We start from the raw sequence: 26522 nt of genomic DNA, 5'->3' as shown, positions 1-26522 counted from the left end.
TTCATAGTCAGTTTCATAAAGAACATTGCTTATCATTATGTTCATTATTATGCTTCTTATGAGCATATGTTGTGAGTCATCATCAAAGAGATCTGTTTGAAATGACATATTATGGTGTTGCCAACTTATCTGCTATAAAACAAATAGAAAATTGAAATAATATCATGACTGGTCGCATTACAGTAGAGCCTCGATTATCCGACCCCCAATCAACCGACCCCTCGGTTAACCGATCGTCCTAGTCGGCAAATTTCAAATGCCAACTAGTGATGTGGCGCTACAATATTTGGCTATGTCTTGGCTACTTTAATATTATTTTTACGTGTTTTAGCTGGCAACACTCATTCGACCATGAAAGGGTGCCAGTATTTAAACGAGGCTTAATTTTCTAATTTTTAACGATACAATAGCAACGATTATTATTAAAAAAATTTTTGTTAGGCTTAACATCGATGAAAATTCAACGCAAAGTAGGTTAATAGCGATATACTAATATACTAATTACATGGGATATAATAATATACTACACTAATAATGGACTTTTTCATACTTTTCGGTTATCCGCCCTTTCAATTATCCGACCAACCCCAGTCCCCAATTAGGTCGGATAATCGAGGCTCTACTGTACTAACAAAATGAGTGTAGACAAAGTAATTAAGTCATAATCCTTAAAGAAAGAGTAATAGTAAATTTATAGAGCAAATATGTTGCTTATATGTTGGGAGCAGCTATATAAATTACTTCTATTATTATTATGAAGGAAGATGGCAACAGCAAAAAATAAAAACTGTGGTCACTTTGAATAATCTTACTTCACAAGAGTTAAATATTGTAATGACAAATGTAAATAGTTTACTTTAGCTTTTCATTTTAAAAAATATTACTTTTTTAATATAAAAAATGAATGACAGTAAGTATATATTTGTTTAATCTCAATTTATGTAAATAACATTATCAAATGAAATAATTATTAGAACTTAAAATGCATTTTATTCAAATTGATTAAAATTATTTTTGAAAGAAAGCAATGGAATGAAGTAAATGTAAGATAACCTATTGATAAAGCTTTCTGCCAGAGACTGAAACATTATAATTCAACAGTTTATGAAAAAATAGAAAAATAATGTTAAGATTAATATAAATGTAATAATTTTATAAGAAATAGCCTTGAGAATGATTCTGTACTTTGTGAAATTGATATATGTGCAGCAGAAGATAACATAACAAAAGAAAAGTTTGGACTTACATAATTCTTTACATTTATCACAAAAATTAGCTTGTATTTTTTATTTATTTATTTTAGTACAAGGTACAAATACCCTTTGTATGGGGAACACAAAAAGGAAATACTAAACAAACATTGTCTCATAACAAACAAATATAATAAATATAATACAGTAAAAAGATAATCTCTGTATAAAGTCCAAATCCATACATGCAAAAACCAAAACATAATATACAATAATCATAACATATATGCAACATTTCATACATAATACAGCTTCTGTACATAAATAAAATATCCAGTACAAGAAAATATAATTACAAAAACATAATACAAAATCCCATACATGATAATTAGTACATATTATTCCAAAACATACACAATTAACTAGTAAACAAACGGTGACAAACTGTGAAAACCTGATGTGATAACATTAAAAATGAACAAAATTTAAAATAATAAAACTAACAAATAAAAATTAAAGAAATAAAATAATTAAATTTACCTACCTGAAAAAATAGGCAAAATAGGTTAGCAAAAGATCATCACAGCCAATCAACACCAAATTAACCCCCACAAGAACTGACTCCAATGCTCTTTTAATACTGAGCAACACTGCTGCCTTCCGAAATACAATTTAAACAAGGTTTATAAAACAAAGAAATAAAATGAAGTATATTCAACATGTTAGCAAAAGAAAATCCTGTGATATTTAAAAAATTTACCCAAGATAACCTAACCTTTCCAAAATACTGTTTTTGCTTACGTGCAAACTTAACACACACACACAAACAATATGGAAAGAATTCTCTATTGTAAACTTATTGTAAAAAGAGCATTTATGATCCTCAAACCTCTTCAAATACAAAACCGAATCAGATCTAACAGACAAAATTATCTTAATAAAATTGAAGGAAAAATTTGAATTTAAATATTTTTCTGTTCTAAAACTTAATTCTGCTGGTTGATTCCAGAGAAAGTTGTCATTCAGAGTAATTCTATTTCTAAACTCCCACAGTAATGAATTGGAAATGCGCAACATAAAATCCGCACAACATAAATCACCGTTATACCACTGAGAATAAGAACCATAGTGGTTAAGTAATTTTTTTACTCCATCTCCCCAATCAGAATTATTGTTGAAAAGAAAAGTCCTACAAGTTCGCACCAAAGATGATTTACAGTTCAAACTATCCAGCCATCTCAGTACTTTTTTAATAATAATAAAGTAAATGGGATATCTACCAAATTCTAACACTAAAAAATAATGTGAAACCCAGCATCCTAAGCAGTAAGCATGACGAATAAGTTCTATTGCAGGTGTGACCAAACTTTTATCCCTTAGGGGCTACTTTTTTGGTAAAATATAGTCTGCGGGCGACTATGAATATGGGCAAACAATTTTAGGATTTTTATATGCGCATGCATTAACATTCATTTGCATTGTTCATCGGGATAAATACAAACAGTACAGGTATGTTGCACAGACAGTCTATTATTGTAAGAATAAATTATCAAATTAAGATTTTTAAACATTAATTTAAGTGAAAGCAGATTGTTCAACTTTAGCTTCGCGGGCTACTTTCAAAACCTTTGCGGTCGACCGTGGCCTACATGTTGGCCATCCCTGTTCTATTGGATAACTTCATACCTTATATTCCAGTCATAAACCAATATTTAAAAATATATAAAATTCATATTTCAGTTTCAAACAACACTATAGATAACAACTGAGATTCATATAAATGAAGTTTGTCATTCCATTTAGCCAATCTCCCCTTCACACAAGTTTGCATAATCTTAAATGACAGAGCTTCTGTCTTCTTCCTCATTAAGTCGAGATGTTTGACAAATCTACCATTCAAACAAAATAATACACCCAGATATTTAGATTCTTGGACCACCACAATGTTACAACCTCTATAAAACTACTTTTCTTTAACAGAACCCATGCCACCTTTCCTAAAAACCACAATTTTCGATTTAACCAAATTAACTTCCAGTGCCATGTTACAAACAAATGACTTTTAAACATTAATTATCCTCTGTATGTTCAACACAGAATCAGTGACCAACACAATATCATCAGTGTAAGCCAAAATTTTCAATTCAATTCCCTCAAAATCAAAGCCAGAAGCATTGCAATTATTAACTTCTGTAATCAAATCATTTAAGTAAAAGTTGAAAAGCAAAGGACTAAAAACACAGCCCTGACATGCACCTTTTCACGTATAAAAATTTTGTGTTACCTCTTCCGTGTGTAGACATGCAGAAGAACTGTCCAATACATTAAGCAAATTGACAAATTTATAACTTAATCCATTCTTTCACAATGTATGCCATAAAAGGTCTCTATCCAGGGAGTTGAAGGAAGGATGAAGACTCACAAAGAAAGCATAAACTTTACCACATTTCTTTCTCAATGTTTTTAGATAATCACAGAAAGAACAAATATATTATCCACTACCAAAAAACCCTTACAGAAACCAATCTGGAAGTCCAAAAATATGCCACGATTATCAGCCCAAACTATTAACCGGAATTACCCAAATAGCTACGATAAAACTGACAAAAAAGAAATATCACAATAATTTCAGAGACGATTATGTGATCCTTTTTTAAAAATAAGAAATATTTTACTAATGCACCAATCAGCTGGAAAGGACCAAGTTGAGAAGCTGTCATTAAACCACGAAACTATATGATCAAATATCTCAGGAATAAATGTATAAAATTCAATTGGAATACTGTCCATCCCAGGAGCTTTGTTACCTTTCATCTCAACTAAAACAGACCTCACTTCATCCTCAGAAATATCAGAATCCAATTTTCCCAAATAAAACAGTAGTTATATAATGACACATTGGGAATGTAGGGTGACTGAGAACCACAAAGACTAAAAAAAATGATCATATGACTGGTCCAAATCTGGGTTTCTCGCAACTGATGAACTATTCAACCATCTCACTGTCCACCAGAACTTTCAACTGTCTTTAAAATTAGCATTATTTGCAGTTGAGAGCAGAAATTTATGTTTTGTAGCCCTGCAAAGATTTTTTTGTGAGATTCCTCAACTTAAGATAATTTTTAACTACTAGTTTGCTATATATGGTCATCTTTCTCAGCTTATTTAATGCCCTGTTCCTTTCAATTATTGCAGAGTTACATGCAGAATCAAACCACAAAAATTGACAAATAACTTTTCTATCAAGACCAAGCTGATTACCCAACACAAAAATATGGCTATTTAAAACATCTAGATTAATTTGATCTTCATCTAAACATCACCATTTTTATAAAAAAGCAGATCTAAATTTCATACTTAATTCCATGTCATCCTTATTCCAAAATAATCTATACGCTGTACTCATTTTATGGTGAGGCTTGACACAATCATTAGTATGATTGCCACACAATATCAAAGCAAATTGGGAAATGATCCAACTCTATTCTGTTATCTATAAAAAAAAAGTCTAAAATATAAACTCATCAAATTAAAATGTATTAACAAATAATCAGTTACTGAAGATCCCAAAAAAAGTAAGTTTGCCAAAACTTCTGCTATTCAAAATAACCAAATTCTTTTGTTCACAGAATTTTAAAAAATTTTACCGCAATCATTTAAAATTATGTCTTTAGAATATCTTTCAAATTGCCATGAAGAACAATCTCTCAGAATAGATTTTAGCCATTGCTGTTCACAGAGACCAATTCTAGAATTACAATTTCCACAAATAATAACTTCCTTATCACCTATAGTGAGTTCCAGTCTTGAGAAAATTTTCATTCAAAAATTTTCATGCCAGTAGATACAGTAGAGCGTCGTTTATCCAAATCAATTGGGGACTGGGGTTGTTCGGATAACTGATTATGTACACAAAATATATTAACCTATCCCATGTTGAAATTTTTCTCCGTTGCGTGTCACTTCGTGTTGAATTTTCGTTGATATTAAGCCTAACGTAAACTTTTTAAAATAATAATCGTGGCTATTGTATCGTTAAAAATTATTTTTTTATTTTGTACAAACAAAATAAATATATTGAAAAATATAAAAACCAAAAAAATATACTTTAGAAATTGATCTAGTATCAAAAATGTTTGATTCAGCAGGACACAGTCCTCAGAAAAACACCACACAAAAGTGCCAGTGCTGCCAGCTAAAACACACACACCAACAAAGAAATATTGGAGTAGCCCAAGATATAGCCAAAGATTGCAATGCCATAGCACTAGCGAAAATTTAAATTTGCTGACTGGAATGCTTTCGGATAAACGACGCTCTACTGTAAATACAAAAGTCAAAGTCTTTCCATGAATTTTGATATCAATAAATTAAGAAGAATTTATCATTCAAAACTATATTAAATTTATAAGTAGTCTTTACCAAAAAAAAAAAATCCACCCATCAAGTGGCCTCTTCGAGAAAGCAAAATCCAGGTATATAAATAAGTTCAAACAGACCCGAAGTCTCAGCTGACACTAACCTTAAATCCCCATTCCACCATGTCTCCGAGAGAAAAATAAACTCAAATTGCTTTACATAAGACCAAAATGTCTTTGGTTTATTCATTATTTCAGCACAGTTCCAAACCAAAAAATTTATACCAGCACTGTCAAAATGTATCTATATTTTCCACCAATTTACCTTGATAGTTATAATGATATGTTTTATCATCAATCACTACCAGATTTTTTTAAACACAATTGACTTAGCCCCATCTTCTTTTTTCTCTTTAGCAAATAATTTTAATGCTCTTAATGCCACTCTAACTTGCTCAGGGTTGTCATTATTTATATAAATACCCGAACCTTTAAACCTATTAGCTCTTCCTTTTATCAATAACTTATCTTTATAATCAAAGAAGCTATAAGATACGAGTTTCAACCTCCCTGGTGATCACTTACCAAGTCTAAAAACTCTATCAATACTTAAATTCTCCACCTCAAGTGAATGCCTAAACAAATATATCAGTGATTTTATTATCTCATTATTTTCCTCAGGAGTTTCCTTAACTCCTGAAACTATAATAATATTACGTCTACTAAAACACTCAAACTGCAGAATTGCATTAAAGATAGTGGAAAGTTGTAACTCAAGTTGATTCATAGTTGTAGAAATATATGTAGTAGATCCACTAGAGTCTGACTTTTCCAATTGCTCCACTTGTGTTTCTAAATCCACTAACACCTTGTCTAAATTCATAACCAATGTCATAACCCATACCTGAAGATGATCTAAACATGAAATCAAATTATCCAATTTATCATTCAAACTCTGGTTCATTTTAATCAAGGCTACCAGACCCTTTTTCACCTCAAAGTCACCTTCTAACAGTTGATCAACACTTAAATTACCAATTCCCTTGGAGAGACGAGACTTTATTCTATGTGAATCATAATCCACAGGAGAACTTTTGTGTGAGAAAGTCTTTTGCTTTGTAGCCATAAATAGTACCTGGAAAAATATGAAAATAAGAAATATGCAAAACAGGTTAGCAAAAGGTAGTCACAGCCAATCAATACCAAATTAACCCTCCAATTAGCTTGTCAAATTTTAATTTCATATTTCATAAATTATTTCATTGTGTGTTATTATTTGTTGTAACAGCAAAAATATTTGGAATTATTTAAATATTTTACAATCTAATAATTGCAAAAAGTAATTGCTTGTTTTTAGTTATATTAGTTGTATTTAGTTATGACTGAAGATGAGAAATTACACATTAAAAAATTTTGTCTGTTGAATGTTTTGTTACCATACATAAATCATTTTGAATATTTAAATAAAATGAAATTAGAAACATTTGCTTTTCTGTCAAGTTATGATTGTTCTTGTATTCTAAAAATATTATTTGAATTTCAAATACCATCTGTTTCACATTTGGATTTCTCCAAATGTGAAGGAGAAAGCAGGTAGAAAAATGGGCAATGTTCACAATGCTTAAGGAAAAGTTCATGCTTTGAACTACTCTTTACTATTGTTATATTGAGATCTGTCAATAATTTCAATATTGAAACAAAAAGATATAATACTAATAATTATATTTAATTTTAATTTTTGTTTAATTACTATATATTATTTAATTTTCACAGTAATACATAAGAATTGATTTTATGCAGTACATTATCCATCTTATCAACATTTTTATCATTTTCATTTGATTCCAAAACTGCCTATAACTTCTCTTAGCTTTGTAGCAGTCATCTCTTTTGCTACTGGATTCAATCAACTAGTATATGTGCACTTGTGTTGATGGTCTTGGCTAAGACAGACAGACTATAATTATACACTGGACGACAAAAAAAATAACGCACCATGAAGGACTTGTTGGATTTGAATAAAAATTTGTATGTTGCATCATCTTAGCTAGATATGTAAATGATTAGCTTTTGAGAGCAGGTTGTTGTGTTACATCGCCACCAGAGGGAAAAAAATGCTTTCGCTATCTGGTATAAAAGTGCATGCTGTGACGACTTGTGCATATGTTCTGCGCTTTTATTCGTGGTTTCGACTTCATTGTGTGACAGACATGCCTCTACGACGCAATCGACAACCTTACACTCAGTTAAGTGAGTTTGAGAGAGGTCGCATTGTTGGATTGAGAGAAGGAGGATGGTCATACCGTCGGATTGGCCGCCATCTTAACCGTTCTGATAGAACTGTTAGGATGTGTTATGAGCAGTGGGTAAGTAGGGGTACACACGAACGGCAAACGGGTTCCGGACGCCATCGACAGACCACCAGAAGGGAGGATCGTCTCATTGTACGTCAAGCACGGACAGCACCTACAGCTTCATCATCTACCATTCATGCAGCGGTGGCACCTGCATTACAGAACCGTGTATCCAGCCGCACCATTTCCAGGCGCTTAGTAGAAGGCGGATTGATCTCCCGATGCCCAGTACGTGTTCTACCGTTAACAGCCACCCACCGACGCCTCCGTCTGCAGTGGTGTCGTGCACGACAATCGTGGACAGCTACCGACTGGCAGCGTATTGTCTTCAGTGACGAATCCCGCTTTTGTTTGGGGGCTCACGATGGCCGTGTGAGAGTATGGCGGCCTGCTGGTCAAGGTGTCAACCCGGCCTATACTGTGGAGCGGCACACGGGTCCAACCCCCAGTGTTATGGTGTGGGGAGCCATAACATACGACAGTAGGACGCCTCTAGTTGTCATGCGTACTACCCTCACAGCCCAACGATATGTGCAAGACATCCTCCAGCCACATGTGTTGCCCCTCATGGCAGGGCTTCCGACAGGCATATTCCAGCAGGATAATGCCCGGCCACACACTGCAGCGGTCTCCCAAGCATGCCTACGTAACGTTGCCACACTTCCTTGGCCTGCACGATCTCCAGATTTATCGTTAATCGAACATGTGTGGGACCACCTAGGTCGCCAGCTGCGACAGCCACAGGATCTGACGAATCTTGAGTCCCAATTGCATCATGCATGGTCAGATATGCCTCAGAACATTATTCGTGACCTCTATGCCTCCATGCCAAGGCGTATCACAGCTTGTATCCGTGCTAGAGGCGGCCCAACAGGATATTAGCACCTGCACTGTATTGTATATTACTGAACAATAAAGTATGTTTTTGTTTTATGGTTGCAATCATATACCTGTCTAGCTATGATGATGTCATATACCAATTTTTATTCAAATCCAACAAGTCCTTCATGGTGCGTTATTTTTTTTGTCGTCCAGTGTATTAATTTTTCTATTTTTATACATATTGAACTGTAATTTAAATAGAAATAAAATTTATATTTTCGAACTATCTAGATTTTTATTATGATGACATATATCAGTATAAAAGTTATTAGTTAAGAAGCTTAGTTTGATGGTGTTAAATTTACTAAAATTAAACACTGTTAATAAACATGTCAAACATTGTTGGCATTTTAACACCATCAAACTAAGTTTCTTAACTGATTATTTTTATTGTAATTTAATCTGTAGAATTAGAATCCAAAAATAATTATTAAAACATTAAATATTTAAAATGTGCTAACTTTTTAATTTAATTTATTGATATTTTTCAAATAGGTGAAACCTCATCAGCAAAAATATACTATGCTCTACATAGAAGATCAGAAAGAAATAATGAATACTTTTTGGAATCATTGTTATGAAGCAATTATGGTTGCTATGCATAAACGAAATCGAGAAGTTGGTGAAAGTAAGCTTCGGTTTCAGGTAGGTAATAAAATAAATAAATAGTTTTTCTGATAAAAGTATTGGAGATAAATCAGTTATTTTATTAGGTTTTTATTTCAAAATCCAACAGGAATTTATCATTTGCAAGTGTTAAAAATATTAAAGACTAATAAATTTTTAAATATTTTCATTATATTTTTGTTAACTATTCAAAAATGTTTGTTTATATTAATACATGTAAGCTGTTATTTGAATGTTTATTTTATAATATATTTAAATTTTTATCAAAATAATAGATTATATATGACTAAAAGACATTTTGTTTAAATCAGAAATGGATGATTTAACTACATTATAATTTTTTGATATATTTCTTTAGTCACAAATTATGGAAAATTTTCGTTCAACAGTTGCAGAAGAGCATAACCGTTATCAGGATATGCAAACTAATTTGCGTTACCAAAATATATTTATTAGACGTCAATGGAGAATGACAAAATTAAATTTGTGCAGTCCTTGTGGACCTTGGAGTCATAAGTAAATATTTTATATATTATACTCATAAATAGTTTTATTTTATGAAATAAAATAAATATTGGGAAGATATTAATTATTAAATATAAGTTAGATTAATTTTACATTATTATAAAAAGAAAAGATTAATTTGCAAATTATGATAAGAATTAATAAATCACAAAATTATTATTAGGCTTAATATTTTTTTCATATACTTAGATTACACTAGATAACTAAGTGTACAGTTGACTTTTAAATCCAACATTAACATTCTATTGTGGTGGGTTTGTTACAGGACAGGTATACAATTCCGCGAATGAAAAGTTACAAACACAAGAAAGACAAAAAAAAAACAATTATCACACAGAATACTTTACTTTAGGAATCCCAACTTTACAAACTTTATGCCTCTTTTATACAGAGAAAAAGGAACAGGCTTGTCCTCCACTGTCGGCGGGGTTCGTACACGTGACAACAAAAAAAATACTTATATAACTAACTTATATCTAACTTATAACTAATGAAAAAGTAAGAACATAGGACAGATGAATATGGAAACAAAAGTAGGGAGAATAGAAATACCCGGGATTTCTTTTGGTACATATATACACGGTTTGAAGTATGGCGCCTCTTTACTATCTTTTTCCCCAAGGTCTGTTCTGCTCTTCTCGATTGTCGAATAATTCTCTTCATTCCTTGGACTCTTCGTTGTCCTCGTGGCCCTTTTCTTTTATTATCGTCTTTTTCTTTTCTTGCCGGTTCAGGTCACGAGCACTCCTTTTTTCGATCTGCTCTTGTCGGAGTCTCTCCCCAGAATGCCCTATTCCTGACTGGTCTTTTTCCATGGCCCCACTCCCTCTTTTGTTCTTATTTTCTTAGAAAAAGTAATCCTACCCCAGGGGCAAAAGGAGTAGGACAGAAGGTCTTAGAAGAGACAAAGAAACAGGAAGGAAGTATAGGATTAAATCGAAGAAAAAAATATATACAATATCATGGCCGACGGCCACAGTATAATTGATGATTGACATTGCTGATGATATATATTTCTTAAGATAGTCCCAAAAAATTCCATAACCTTACAGAATAATCTAGAAAATATAACATTTTGAAACAATATAAAAACCTCTATAACATTTTGAAGTGATTTAGAAATTGATTGCAATTTATTATTAAGGGAGATAATTAAAAGTCATTAAAAAAATTTTTCAAAGTTTAAAACTTCACTTTGCCATTAATAACTTTTACAAATTGATAAATAATCACAGAAATATAATAATCATTGTTATTTTTTTATATCAAGGTATATAATTTAGACTAGCTGTTACCCGCGACTTCACCTGCGGAGGTTTTGCAAGCAAACCCCATTTATATTCAGTATTTTGAAAACCATAGTAATTGTTATATAACATCTACCGCTGAGAATGATGAGAATTGCCAAGAATCAAATGAACTGTTTTCAATTTGATCAATTTTCTGGAATGTTTACAATCGTTCTATAATCGAACCAATATGCAATAACAAATTTGAATTTAAAACGGTTCAAACATTTGGTCAAAAAATCAAAATATATAAAAATATTTATAACAATGTCTGAAATGTTATCAATTTAATACACCTAAGTACTCAATGAAAATTAAATGTAGTTGTAAACAAAAAATCACATCTAAAATAGTACAGTAGAAGCCATTTTTCTGGTTAAGCCTTAATCCTCTCCCTTTCCCCCAGCGGGGGAATTTCGAAAAATCCCTTCTTAGTATGCGTTTTCATGACGTACCCTAACTGTGTGCCAAATTTCATCTTTTTAGGTTCAGCGGTTTGCTCTGGGCAATGATGAATCAGTCAGTCAGGACAAGTAATTTTATATATTTAGATATGTATAATCAGATATGCTTTAATAGTGTTACAGAAGCTTTCAAGTACTTTAGAGTTATCTCACTCAGTTTCAGGAAAAACAAACAAGAACATGTTGCTATGGAACCCAAATAGAACATTCAAATATTTTGAAAAATAAATAAATAAAATCAAAAATAATAAAATAGAATAGATAAATAAATAAAAGATCATCAAAGTATCTTCTAAGATAAGGAGAGATTATCGACAGTAATTACATAAATTATAATAAAACAAGGAGGTGCTATTTTAATGATGGTTAGATAGAGAATGTGTTAGGACACCTCCAAGATCTTGCTAAGTTTTTTAAGTCTATATAGTTGTTTGAATTAATTGCTAAGCTTTTCTTGTAGATCCATGTAGACTTGGCAATAAAGTGGTTAGCTTCAGATTAAAAATTCTTGAGCACTTATATTTTTTTTCATGTAGCATTAAAGTCCATCCAGCGGTGTTTGCACAATGATGGTGTTGTTCCTGCTGATTCATGTCTTTTTAATGTTTATCATTCTTTCTATTGTGAATCAGAATCCTGAGATAATCCAAAACTTTTTGAAAGCACTTTAATTACTCCCTCCTGCTTAATTTAAAGAAACCAATTTTTTATTTTGTTTAAAAACATTTTCAGTTTCTATCAAGCCATCATCATTTTCACTTGTTACCTTTTAAAACTTTTCACAGAACTTTGAGAAATTTTTAAGGGCAACAGGTGAAACTGATGATGGCTTGATATAAGCTGAAAATGTTTTTAAAGAAAATAAAGAATTGGTTTCTTTAAATTTTGCAGGATGAAGAAATTAAAGTACAAATGGTACTATCTGAAATATTTGAATGCTGTTTAATAGTTATTTATATACTCCATATCTCATAATTTTAATTGTCTGGTTGTGGAGTTATAGTTTATTAATAAAAATAGTTTTTTCTAACTTTGATTTACTTACTCTGATAATAAAAATAATGTTGATGGAGGAATTCATGAAAACATTTTTTCTTAATTAGATTTTAATTAATTTCTCACTGTAAAATTTTATTGTTTTTTGTAAATCTGTTTAAAATGTTTAATTCCAGTAAAAATTTAATGCAAAATATATAATATAGATAAATCAATAACTATATTTAAATATTAAATTTTTGTAATAGGGACCCTCGTATTCATTATTGGAAATTATCTCATCATGAAAATATTTATCGTATGAGATTAAAATTAGTTCTGAATTATAACTTTGATGACCATCATAATGCTAGTAGACTTCGAGACAATCAAGGTAGGGTATTATTATAAAAATCTATTTAAAAAAGAAAAATATAGTGAATTTAATCTGAACTTTGCTTAAACCAAATCTATTTTATGTTTTTTCTTTTTATTATTTTATCAAGTTGCTAATAAATTTTATGTGATTTTGTGTTGTGCTTAATTATAACAAATTAATAAAAATAGAATATGCAGTACCAAATGTTAAATAATAGTGGAAATATCATGAAACAAATTGTATTATTATTATTTTTTTCATTTTTTATAACTGTATATTTTTGTCATCTAGTTCACAGCCTTTTTCAAGCAAGAATCTTAACAGAAATACAGATTTTATGCTTTAGTAGTTTCAATCGACTTAAATTTGAGAACTGTTTATAGATATTCTCAACAAATTTCAAAAAATAACTTCATTTCATATGTCCAAGCCATCCAACTCAGAAGATTAGAAGTTTTTCCCCTTCTCAGTTTAGTGCACAAGCCAAAGATTCAATTAATCAGGTCTGCAAAAGACAGTATTTAAATGCTTAATTAATAGAAGTTTTGATTTATGTTTGAAATGGAAGTTTTATGATCATTTGTTGCTAAGTTAAGTTGCTCAAATTATTTTAAATGAAATTACTAGTGAATATTGATCCATAGAACAGATCTATTTATGACTTTTGCTTATAATTCTCATTTAGAAGATTGATATTTTGATTACTATATAACTTGGAAATTGTATAAATTTTTATCTTGATTAATTTGTATCAAAATTAACTTTGTCATCGTAATATCAAAGATTTCATTTAATATTATCATCTGATTAATTCACCTGTATAGTAAATCTGAGGATGGTTTTTTTTAAGAAAATCTCAAATGTTTCCAATAAATTATGTGGATGAAAAAGCACAGTTTAGTTTTGGCTGCAGATTTTACATGTTGTTTTTAATTACACAATTACTGTAATTTTATATGGATATCCTTGACAACTTATTGGATTATAAGTTGTCAAGGATGGTTTATATTCTGCAGAAAACTACTAGAAAAGAAATAAAACTTTGATTAGCCTATCCCACTATATATCCTGCATATCTGGGGCAGATGTTGATAGCATGATACTTGTTTATAATTTAGAACAGTGATTCCAAAAGTGGGTGCTACTCCCTCCTGTGGGCAGTGAGTAAATCCAGAGGGACAAAAAGAAGCAAGTGAGCAGCAGGGTATTGAACAGTGATCATAGGCAAAGGTTGGCATCACTGACAACCTTTCCTTTTCCTCTGTTAAACAGGTAAGAAGAAACATTGCATTTAATGGTTTTCATATGTTGAGAACATTGAGAACAATGTTCAGTAAGGACATAAAGTGTGAGGTTCATAGAAAAGTTTTCCTAAGAATATTTCCAACCCTTTCTTACATAAGCGAAAATGGGTTAGGGGATGTTGGGTATAACTTTACGAAACCAAGGCTCAAAAAAGTTTGGGAATCACTGATTTGGAAGGTATAAAATGTACCATCTTAAGCATTAAAATGTTGTTTATAATTACATCTACAATGAAGTGTAATAAAAAAAGTAAGTGAAACAAAAAAAGAACTCTAAGAAGAACCACCTAAACTTCACTAATGACAATACAAATGCCTAACAAATGAAAAAGTTTATTAATCATATCACTTTATTTTTATTTTGTTTATAAAATGATATTAACAAAATAAATGTTAAAACAAAGTCAGAAAAATCAAATAGAAAATAATTTCAATGTTATGAATTTGAGAATGATTGTTTAGCTCTTATTTACTGTACAGAATTCTAAACTTGTTTCAGATAGATATTTCACTGGAAAAAAGAAAGCAGAATTTGAAATATAATGTATTTTTTACAGCAAATTTGATTTTTAATGTTGGTTTCAAAATAAGAATAACAATGAGCAATCATTTATGAATAACAGCAAATTGTTTTTATGCTTGCTTCATTCATTAATATATTGAAAAGAAATTTTCAAAATTAATTATAATAATTGTAAGAATGTAATTATAAAATATATTCTTTGTAATGCTGAGAAAGAATTTAAATTTTTCTTATTTTTAAATATTAATTATTCCTATTAGTGGTAAATATTTTTCACTGAGATAAAGTTCAGCATGTTAAAATATGAAACAATTTGCAAAACAGAAAAATTTATTGGAAAGGACATCATTGCTAATGAAATATTTGTCACTGTTTTCACTTTTCATTAATAATAATTGTTTAGTTGTCAAAATTCACTTTTTAGCAATGAAAAGAGAAATGAACTTATAATGTATTAGAATAACAATTATTACATCACTTGCCTTAATCATCCAAGTTCTTTGAAATCAGGTTATTATATATATTGAGGAGAATTAGAAATCAACTTTCAAGATAGATTCAAATAAAAGTATCTAATTAATATCAATTAAAGTGTGGATTGAACATAAAGAAAAAGAATGGTAGAAAACTAAATGTAAAATATACATCTTGTTTGGATTCAGAAAAAATGTTGATAGTGAATGAATACATGAGTAATCATGAAGTTCCTGGAATTGCCTTCCAGATGATGAAGGAGAGATAAAATTTTATGCACACTGTTATAGGGAAAGATGACAATGTCTGCTCACAGCTTCAACTGGTTCAGATGAAGATACAATCATTAGAGTGGCACATAACAATGTATCTCTGATCAAAGACATCACATTTTGTGAAATCCAAAGAAAAGTTCTGCTCATTGCATTCTTTAACATGGATGGTTTGATGCCTGAGTTTGTACTGCCTGAACAGTATTATTGGTCATTTCCATATGCAAGTTTTGCTTAGGTTGCAAGATGCAATTCTGAAAAAACAGTGACAAGTAGCAGGGATGGAAGGTTTCTGCATCATGATAACACACACAGTCACTCATCACTTATGCAGCAATTTCTTACTGATGACAAAAGACTTTGTTGTTGACAACTACTTAACTTACTGAAACTTGCTCCAAATGAATTTTGGCTATTTTCATATGCTAAAAATAGATCTCAAGGGAATATATTTCACAATCCTGGTGGACATTAAATCAGATGTGATAGCCGAACTCCTGAGTATTCCAAAAAAAAAAAGCCTTCTAATTTTGCTTCCAACAATGGTAGGATCAATTGAACAAATTTGTGTGCGCTGAAAAGCCCTACTTTGAAGATGGTTAACTAAGTATTTCCGTATATCCTACCATTACAGTGCTATACCATAATTCCAGAAACTTTTTAACTAGGGTTTAATGTATAAAATAAATAAATAAAAATTTTAAGGTAATTTCTAACTTTTTATATAATCATTTTATAACATGTTAAATTATTTCCTTTTATAAAATTGTCAAATTTATTTAACTACTGTATTTTATGGCATATAATACATACAGGTATACAACACACATTCCTGTTCTAGCACTGAATATTTAGGAAAAATTACTTAGTATATTTAAGACATTTGCTGGTCAAAAAATTATTTTTATTGTATTCTGGTTTAAAATAAAAATATAAAAAGTAAAATTAGAATGTACACTTTTATTTATCAGGGGAAAAAAGGAGATTTAAAAAAAGTTATATACAATTAAAATTTACTATTAAAATATGTTATGTATTAAATTGGTAATATGGTAAATTTAAATTGACATGAATGAACGGCTTATCTACAGGAGAAAATAAAATTTCAGTTAAAATGCCCAGTATCTACAAATATCAGTACAAGCAATTTGGAGAATTCATTAGCCTATTCACAACTTTAAATATAAGAAGCAGGACAACTTTTTTTTTTTTTTTGACAAGTTGCATTTTATATGCCATAAAAAAACAGTATATTTGAAAACATTATAAACTATTTTACTGTAACATAATCATTTTTTAATTGAATATAAATAATCATGATAATGATAATATGAGGATGAATAACTTACACATATATCCAAATTAAAAAAATATTAATCTGAGAATATATTTTTTTTTTCGATAAATATAGTAGTATAAATACTTTTTATTTTAGGAGCTGCTAAAAAATTTAGTATGGGAAGTTTGCCACCAATAGTAAGAGAAGCAGTAGTTTCCGAACAGCAAGAAGATTCATTAGCTGATGAAGATTTGCAAGTAATATCTACAAGCCAGTAAGTTTATGTTTTGTTTTGTTTTGCTTGTGTTTGATTACACAGGGGTTGGTTGAAAAGTTTGTGCAGTCTGATATAGAGGACAGGTAAATAAAAAAAAATAATGTTTATTAATTTAACTGTTTATGTTTTGTCACTTAACTGACTGACAAAATTAGTTTTTAATTTATTGGATCATTTGTATTTGATGATAGTTTTAATAGCCATTAGCAGCTATTGTGGAAAAAAGAAAATGGAAAACATTGAAAATTGTGCAGTGATCTCATGAAATACTCATGAAAAACAAATGTTGTCTATGGAAATTTATAAGGATATGCAGGGTACATTGGATGAGTCTTGCCCTTTCTACACTACGATATGAAAATGGGAAATGAATTTAAACAGAAAAGAACAAGCTTGGAGATGATTGATCTGGATGACCAAAAACAGTTACAACACCAGAATTATTTGATAAAGTACACAACATGGTTTTAGAAGATGGCAATTGAAGGCTTCAGAAATAGTAGGCTTTGGGCATCTGAAAGGAACAAGTACTTCATATTTTATATAAAGAATTGGATATGCCAAGATGGCTGCCATACTTGTTCACAAACAAACAAACAACAATTTGCTGTCAGAAGTCTCAGAACAATTTGTTGCTGTTTTGCAAAACTTCAGTTTTTTTTTTTTTAATCACTTTGTCACAACTGATGAAACTTGGATTCATTATAACACAAGCATCCAAGCAACGTTCAAAATTGTGGACAAAATGTGGAGAATCTGCATCAAAAAGAAAAGCAAAGAAATAAATATATATCATTTTTAAATGTTTTATATTTAGTAGTGCAAACTTTTTGGCTCTTTCCCTTACATTTAGATCTTTGCAAGAAACTGGAACATATTTTCTAATATCTAGAAAGAAAATACAAAACTTTTAAAATTATTTTTGAAAAATTGTATGTAAATTTAGCAAATCATTGTTTCTGATTATATATGAATAATTTACTATTCATTTTTTTAACTTTAAAATTCAGAGGCTAGCCAGCTAATTATGCATATGATTTTATAAATATTGTTTTGTAATACTGTTATAAGTAGTGTTTAAAAATACATAAACTTTTGTTTTATAGACATTGAAAAAAGAAAATAAGAATTATAATAAATATAAATTTATCTATTTGCTATTATTGATTTTGTTTAAGATATAGAGAAACTGCTAAATAACTTACTACTTTTCTGTATTAACTGCTTTAATTTTTGTGAATGCACTGTATATGTTAAAATGACTGTTTAAGTGTTGTTGTTTTTGAATGACAATTTATAATTAAAAACTGGTTTACTTTGAGAAATTTTTTTTAATGAAGATAAACAATTTCCAAATTTTTTATAACATATATAAAACTGTATAGAGTTTTCATTACTTTATATATTTTAATTTTATATATAAAATTATAAAATTCTTTAACATATTTTCTTTGTCTATATTGTAACATTCTGATTTCAACTAACAAATCAATTTGTTTTCATTTCATGATTGATAAGATGACCAATCTGTTTTTTTTACATCTGTTCAGTTTACAATTTTATTAAAAAATTAAAATTTTTTTTAATATAACAATTATTATTTCTTTATAAATACCATTTCTTTGGACTTATCAGCATTCATTAACGTTAAGTTTTCAGATCCTTCTACTTAAATTCTGTACAATTTCTTTTAAGTGTATGTTCCTTCTTTCCTGGTACATTTGGACAAAACTTCTAATGCTTTACTTCTCAATTTCTCAAACTTCAGTAAGTGAATATCTTTGATTAAATATTTTATTTCTGTAGAAGAAAGTTTTCAATTCATTGAGCCAAACAAGGACATTCACAGAATCTAATTCTAAAAGCTTTTAAATTCTTATGGTAAATCTGATACACAGATTTCAAAATCTAAAATTGAAGAAAATCTCCCTTTTCAATTTTATAACATCAATTTGGCTGGTACAGAGTATTTAATAATTAGCTAGTACTGAGTATTCAAAAATAAGTTGATTAACATGTTGATAATTATAGAGATTGAAGTAAAATTAGAGTATTAAAATTAACTTGGTCTCTGTATTACCATAATGTGAATAGAATTTTTGATGGTAGAGCAAGACACTAGTTTTTCAAACTCAAATTGGCTTGTTTGCCATCCTATGAACTAATAGGGATTGTATCCTCCAAGTATTCAAATGCTTAGTACAAGTTCTTCAGTACAAGAATTTTTTGCAGTTGAATAGTTCTAAATTTGTGCATTCGAATACTCCCATCTTTAATTGGAATCACTTATCACTTTAGTTGGATTAAACCTAGTAATAAAAATGTTCATGTATATAATAGAGATTTCATATCTTGTGTACTTTTTATATTTAAAAAAAATAAAAGAAAATAATACTAAAACCTATTTAAAACAGAAACCTTCCAAAGTGGGAAAAAATATTCATTATTGTGTGATTCCAGTTTAAACAGGTTTTACTGTACTTATCAATTACTTATAGATTTAGCAATGCATAGTTAAATTTTATACTAGCAATTATAATTAATTTACTACTACTAATCATATTTTAAATTTTAATAAATTTAAATCTAATTAAAGTTAAATTCTGTTTCTTGTAGGATTGAAGGCCCAGATACTGCTGGAAAAGAGAAATCAATAATATCAGAAGATTGTGAACTTGTAACTTTAATGTCTGCAATTAAAGGAAAATTTGAAGTGACTACTACAAATATTTATTTCTTTGATTTATCACCAGTAAAAGAAGAAGGTTGGTTAAATTAATACAATCATGTAAAAGTAATGTATCAACTCTTAGAATAGCTTTTTGATTTAATTAATATTAAAATATTGAAGTTTTCATAAATTTCATTATTTACAATGACATTCTTTTTACTATAACAAAAGAATTTTAAAAACTCTATATTAGTTTACTTTACTTAAAATATGTTAATTAAAAATTTAAAAAATTATCTTCCAATGTTATTTTTTTGATGTGCTTGATTTATGTACTTTCTATATCAATCTGTGAGCAACAGTTTCTTTTGAGTTCAAAGAGTAAACCTCACAAATTTTAATCAGTATTGCTGAATCATGGATGCAGTATACATGAGAATTCAAATATTTCCTAGACATATGCAATGTAACAAATGATTCAAGCATTGTTTCTTTAAATTGCATTATTTTTAATTACTTTCAAATGGTTTTACTTTTGTGTCTATAATAATCTATAATCATTTTGAAAATACAGTAATGTGAAGTACAGTATTGTAGCAATTATTGGAAAATAAAACAAATACTTAATTCATAAATAAAACATTTCCATGTTTATTATCATAATGTAAAAATTGTAGATAATTATTTTTGACTTTAATGAAAATGAATTTAACATATTAATAGATGTTTATAATTCAATTAGGTTTTAATTAATACAGTATATTTAACAAATGTTTATGAAATTACACTTCAATAAACTACAGTGGGTGATCAGTTAACGAACAGTTCGGACTATGAATAGATTGGATAACGAACACTTTCACGAAAGATTTTTATGTTCAGATAACGAACACCTCACAGAACAAATACAAGAAGAAGCAATGTAAAATAATGAATACCAATTGGTCTTCCCTTGTCTTCAGGAAACAATTCGAAACTTTTCGGAGCATGGGAGATGTCGACATCGACGCTCCTCCCAGTATATACTGATCGGATAGTATTCCTCCAAACAGGATGCAGAAATAGAAAGAATCATGCAGGTAGCAGAAGCATTGGACTACAAGAGAAATGTCATAAAGGGGATTATCAATAAATTAGAAGTTGGTACAGATGTAGTATCTGGTTGAGGTTTATCTACATACACAAAATTTACGTACAACAAGTGCTTAGGAAGTATTATGAAAGAAATCGCAAATAAAAAAGATACAAGGATGGTCTTAAAAAGAGCTCCGAATTTGTACAGAATACTTATAAATGATAAATGGGTGGTTAAAAAAGAAGATATGTCGGGTGTATATAAGATCCCATATGAGAATCAGATGTTAGGAATAAATAAAGAATATGTTGGGGTTACTACTAGAAACCTAGGTGTAAGGATAAAACAGCACAGATATGATATTAGAAAAGGTTCTAATAATACCACAATAGTACGATGGAATGAAGCGGATATCCTGAAACATATTCACTCCCCAACTTTGGCAAGAACGGCTGAAAAATTAGAAATTTATAGAAGCAAACTTAAAGGGAATTGCATCAACGCAAGAGATGTAGAGGGACTTCCTTCCGCATGGACGTTTGCAATTAAAAACTTTAAATAAGAGCAGGAACTTTAATAATATTTGTAGTAAAAACTCTGTATAGTTAAGTAGAGAAACTCTGTATAATTTAATAAGCAATATTAATACTTAGTATTAATGGTTTGTCTATTAAGTTAGAGGTATTAATATTTTGTATTCACAATTTGTTTGTTATATTTGACCATTTTATTTTATGTTTAGTATTAGCAGCATTTGTATTAATTTTATTATTTAAAAACATTATTTGGCTATTAATAGCATATATGTTATCAGTTATTAATATTTATATTTTGTATTTTGAACTTGTTATTCTATTTTTTGAAGTGTTCTAATTAACCTAATGATGATCTGTTGATTGGATTGAAAATGTTTGTTTTAAGAATAAATCTCTCAGTGAGTGATCAGGTGTTGATTAAGTTATTATTTTCTGCTGAGTATGCTTTGGGTTGTTTATTCCTCCAAACTTTGAAACTCTCTCTTGTAATTCCAACCTTTTATTTTTCTGACAGAAACAATTTTTTTATAGTATTTGTGAGACTGTTGGGTGGGCACTCGTTAAGTTTTGTGTCAGTTTTTATTTTTGAAAGGTGAGAGTATAATAGCAAAGGTAGAGAGTGGGCAGAAGATGTCTGATGTTGCTGGGCACTATGGATTGAACAGGTCTACAGTAGGCTGCAGTTCAATCTTATCTAAGAAAGATACAGTATAATCAAGAAGACTCATGCAGCTAAAGGAGTAACAAAAATCACATCTGAGAAATAAAAAAACATTGAAGAGCTCATAATGGAACCTGAAACGGATCTGACGACAGAAGAATGAGAACTCTTGAATGAAGAACACCAAGAAATTCAGCAAGATATGTTTTCTTCTGAAAAAGAGGATTAATGATGATATCTGCTATTAAAGATCTATTGAAGAAGTGGGAGAATGTCAGAACAACGTGTTAGAACGGCATCCAAACCAGGTTGAGGTTAATAGGCTTGGGGATCTCTACAATTACAATGCTTAATAATAATATAATTACAACTTTTAACAAAGATAAAACTTTGCTTTAGTCCTTCTTTCTGTTGTTTCCACCATTTGCAGTTCATAAAATCACAAAACTCATTTTTTATTTCACAAATCACAAAACTTAATTTTATTTAAAATGTATTATTGTGATTGTGTTAGGACACCAGATGACACTTTTATCATACTTTACATTTTTTTACTACGGAGGCAGTAGCCTAAAAGGAAAGGTTATCTCTGTGAGTTTTATGATTTTATGAACTGCGGATGGTGCAAACAATGGAAAGAAGGACTGAAGCAAAGTTTTATCTTTGTTAAAAGTTGTAATTATATTTATTATATTATTATTAAACATATATTACCGTTGAACATGTTAAATTAATTTTTAATTTTATTTAAAATTACAATGCTATTAATTACTTCTGAAAAATCATGAAGAGAGAAAAGCAATCGACATTAGACAGATTCTTTAATCCCCACAAACAGAAAAAATGTGAATAATAAAAATGCAAGGCTGTGTATATATATATTTTTATTATTACATATAAAGAAACATAGTAAGAAAGTATATATATATTTTTTTATTTTTTGGAGTCTCCAGAACGAATTAATCAAATTCCCACAAAAATCTATGGTAAATCAATAATCAGTTAAATTCGGATAGCGAACAAAGTCTTGAAACGGATTATGTTCATTAACCGATCACCCAATGTATATTGTTTTAATGTAATGGACTTCTTAATATTTAATTCATAATTTTTATGATAATAAAAAATTACTATGAATTTATTACATAAATTGTATTAATAATCTCTATAATAATGAATAACATAAAATAGAAAATTGGTTATATTTAATTTTTTTTCAAAACTATTGTATTATTATATTAAATTTAATAATTTATGTAAATGAATAAATTTAAAATGAAACTTTTAAATGTTTTTCATTGTTATTTTATTTAGTAGATCAAACAGAGAGACATGATTTTAAATGTTCCTTGGCACATTTGAGAGAAATACATTTAAGAAGATATAATTTACGAAGATCAGCATTAGAATTTTTTTTAATTGACCAGACAAATTTTTTTCTGAATTTTAATGCTTCTGTAAGTATTTATAAAATAATTGGCAACAAAAATTTGAATTTATATTTTAATTAATGATTAACTATAAGTAATTTTAATACTGTGACTATTTCAATATAAAAAAGTCACATATGAATATCTCTGATACTTTCATATAGTTATCAATTATGCATTAATAGTGATAAAATATCAATTATGAAGTGTAACTGGCATAAATAAATAAATTTTTATTTAAAATTTATACTATTTATTGAACAGAGGTGCATTTACAAAAGTTATTTTATTAATTCTAGATCAATAATGAAGTAGAAAATAATTATAAAATTTTTATCTTATTGTTCATTACATAAAAATAAGACCTAATAAAATAAGATATGCAAAATAATTTTTGTGCTTCACTTAATTAAAGTAGCATGTGTGCAATTAGATCATTTGTATTTAAGCAAAAATTAAGTGAAGAAAATTAGTTAACGAGTTTTGTTAGTTATGCTATTGATAGGAAAAGTTATTATCATTTACTGAAAAATCTGAAAACTTTGAAGTTTTGACACTTGTGCTGTTTTTGTCATAATGTCATTGACAAATTTTTTGATTACTTATTTTATGATCGTAATAGGATTGTAAAATAAATAACCTAAAAATATTTATCTTTAAGACAAATTGTTTTAATTTGTCGACAAATTAAAACAAATTTAGAAAAGATGATAATTTTCAGATTTCTTTAAGAACTTAAAATTTTACTGCATTTTAGTTGACAATAATCTGAAAAATATCATCATTTTTAAAACAGTTAAAACAATCTACCATACACTGTAGGTAAATAAGAGATTAAATATAATTTTTAATTTGCATTCTTTGCATTTCAATTAATATAAAAGAAATTATACAGGTAACTAAGGCACCCAAATAGCTCCAGATATCTTCATTAATTAAAAAAGTCATGATACTGAAGTATTTGTATGGAAAAGTGACCATGTGATGTCAGATGAGACCAACAGCACCCCTAATGGTAAAATTTAGAAGTTAGTATTTCTATCTTGGAAACTATGAGAGATACAGAAAAAAGTAAATGAGAAAGTTGCAGAACATCATTGAAATAGTAGAAAATGACATTTCATAGAAATGGATAATGCAAATAGGTTGGGCTGCACTTGCATACGTAGTTATTAAGTTGAACCCGTTGAAGATGAACTGCAATCACAGCATTCAAGCTGGAGTTAGTCAGAACTTCCATTTTTTTCAGAGCCACATATTTAAAAAATTCTTGTCTTTAGCTCCAAATTTGTTTTCTTTGTTTTTTAACTTTGCTTAGGTATTAGTTTCTACAGCTATTCACTAGAAAGTTTTGAGCTTTTCACTTCCAAATACAGGTCAACAATCTCTTATGCAAAATCCTTGATGCCAGACACTTTTCAGAATTTGGAATTTTTTGGATTTTGGAATGGCAGTACTGTATTCACATACTATATACTGGCATTTATGAAAGTAAGGATTCCCTAGAGTATCACTAATTAGCAAAATGACCACCACAGGGTATTCAAGCCTTTGTGTTTTGGTAACAAACCATTTTTGTCATTTTTGTTTCTAGATCATTTCTTATGAAAAATAACACACTCCTATAAGACTTGAATTAAAAATAATACATACTTGTGTTTCCTTGTCAGTTATAAAGTTGGTATCACTGATAATGCTAGTTAAATCTGAAATTCATGAATTGACAAACAGTATTTTATCCCATCACTGTACTAGAAGTACTTAAATTGACTACACAGTTTTTAATGACCTTTTCGTGACATAGTCAAGATCTTTGTTTTTTGACTTATACAATGTTTTTCTATTTTTCATTACTTTCTGGTCATTGCTGTCACTGTAAAACTTCAACAGCTTATCTTTCTATTTCTTTAAGTCATATATGATTATAGTTCTCACACCACAATATTTATTAAGATACCACACAGATACATCATGATCAAGCATCTGCAATAACTCTATTTTATGTGCTATCAATACATTAGAGCATCGTTTATCCGAAAGCCAGTTATTTGAAACGTCAGTTAACCAAAAGCATTCCAATCTGCAAATTTAAATTTTTGCTAGTGCTGTAGCGCTGCAATCTTTGGCTATATCTTGGGCTACTCCAATATTTTTTTGTTGGTGTGTGTGTTTTAGCTGGCAGCACTGGCACTTTTGTGTGGTGTTTTTCTGAGGACTATGTGTCATGCTGAATTGAACGTTTTTGATACTAGATTAACTTCTAAAATATAATTTTTTTTTTTGTTTTTATATTTTTCAATATATTTATTTTGTTTGTAAAAAATAAAGAAATAATTTTTAAAGATACAATAGCCACGATTAGTATTTTAAAAAGTTTACGTTAGGCTTAACATCAACAAAAATTCAACGTGAAGTGACACGCAACATGGAGAAAAATTTTAACATGGGATAGGTTAATATATTTTTTCATACATAATCGGTTATTCGAACAACCTCAGTCCCCAATTGATTCGGATAAACGACGCTCTACTGTAATGACAGATACTTCTTTCTTTTCTACTTCTCACTGGGAAATCTGCAGCTCTTTTTGACATTTTCAATGTCTTCTAAGTTGAAAAATAACCTAAACATAAACAAAATATCTGTGATCAGCAGAGACATGCCTGACTTGTAAACCTCGCTCCATGAGAAAACTTTTGGTTTTCAGAATTTTGGATAAGAGATTGATGACCTGTATTATAGAACTTTTGGTTATATTTCACAAAATTTTTAAAATAACTTGTATTTCTGACACATTACTTGTGACATATTCTTGGCATATCCTGTTTATTTTTTCAGAATTAAAAAAATTAATTTATCTGTATATATAAAAATGAATGTATGTCTGTCTGTCCTTCATGCATTACTACACCATTTATTTATCCGATTGCCATGAAACTTTGGGAAGTTGTTTAATATACTCCCGCAAAGGTTTGTG

At 29.2% G+C, this 26522-nt stretch overlaps 1 protein-coding gene across 2 annotated transcripts in view; it reads left to right on the top strand.

Moving 5' to 3' along the window:
- The window catches only part of LOC111639464 (neurobeachin-like protein 1), a 111009-nt gene that overhangs the window by 18821 nt on the left and 65666 nt on the right, over nucleotides 1–26522 (top strand). The window contains exons 7-12 of one of the 2 annotated variants that reach the window (XM_023385357.1): nucleotides 9280–9429; nucleotides 9770–9927; nucleotides 12934–13058; nucleotides 17052–17169; nucleotides 19789–19937; nucleotides 23433–23572. In XM_023385357.1, the coding sequence (XP_023241125.1) occupies nucleotides 9280–9429; nucleotides 9770–9927; nucleotides 12934–13058; nucleotides 17052–17169; nucleotides 19789–19937; nucleotides 23433–23572 (840 nt within the window). Of the gene's footprint in view, nucleotides 1–9279; nucleotides 9430–9769; nucleotides 9928–12933; nucleotides 13059–17051; nucleotides 17170–19788; nucleotides 19938–23429; nucleotides 23573–26522 lie in introns of both variants that reach the window. The other variant, XM_023385358.1, reaches the window with a different exon arrangement.

The sequence above is a fragment of the Centruroides sculpturatus genome, unplaced genomic scaffold (assembly GCF_000671375.1).
Source record: "Centruroides sculpturatus isolate CEXI.00-Female unplaced genomic scaffold, Cexi_2.0 scaffold1356, whole genome shotgun sequence".
Lineage (NCBI taxonomy): Eukaryota > Metazoa > Arthropoda > Arachnida > Scorpiones > Buthidae > Centruroides > Centruroides sculpturatus.
Note: the sequence above shows the minus strand (reverse complement) of the source record. Positions and strands in the feature narration are given on the sequence as shown.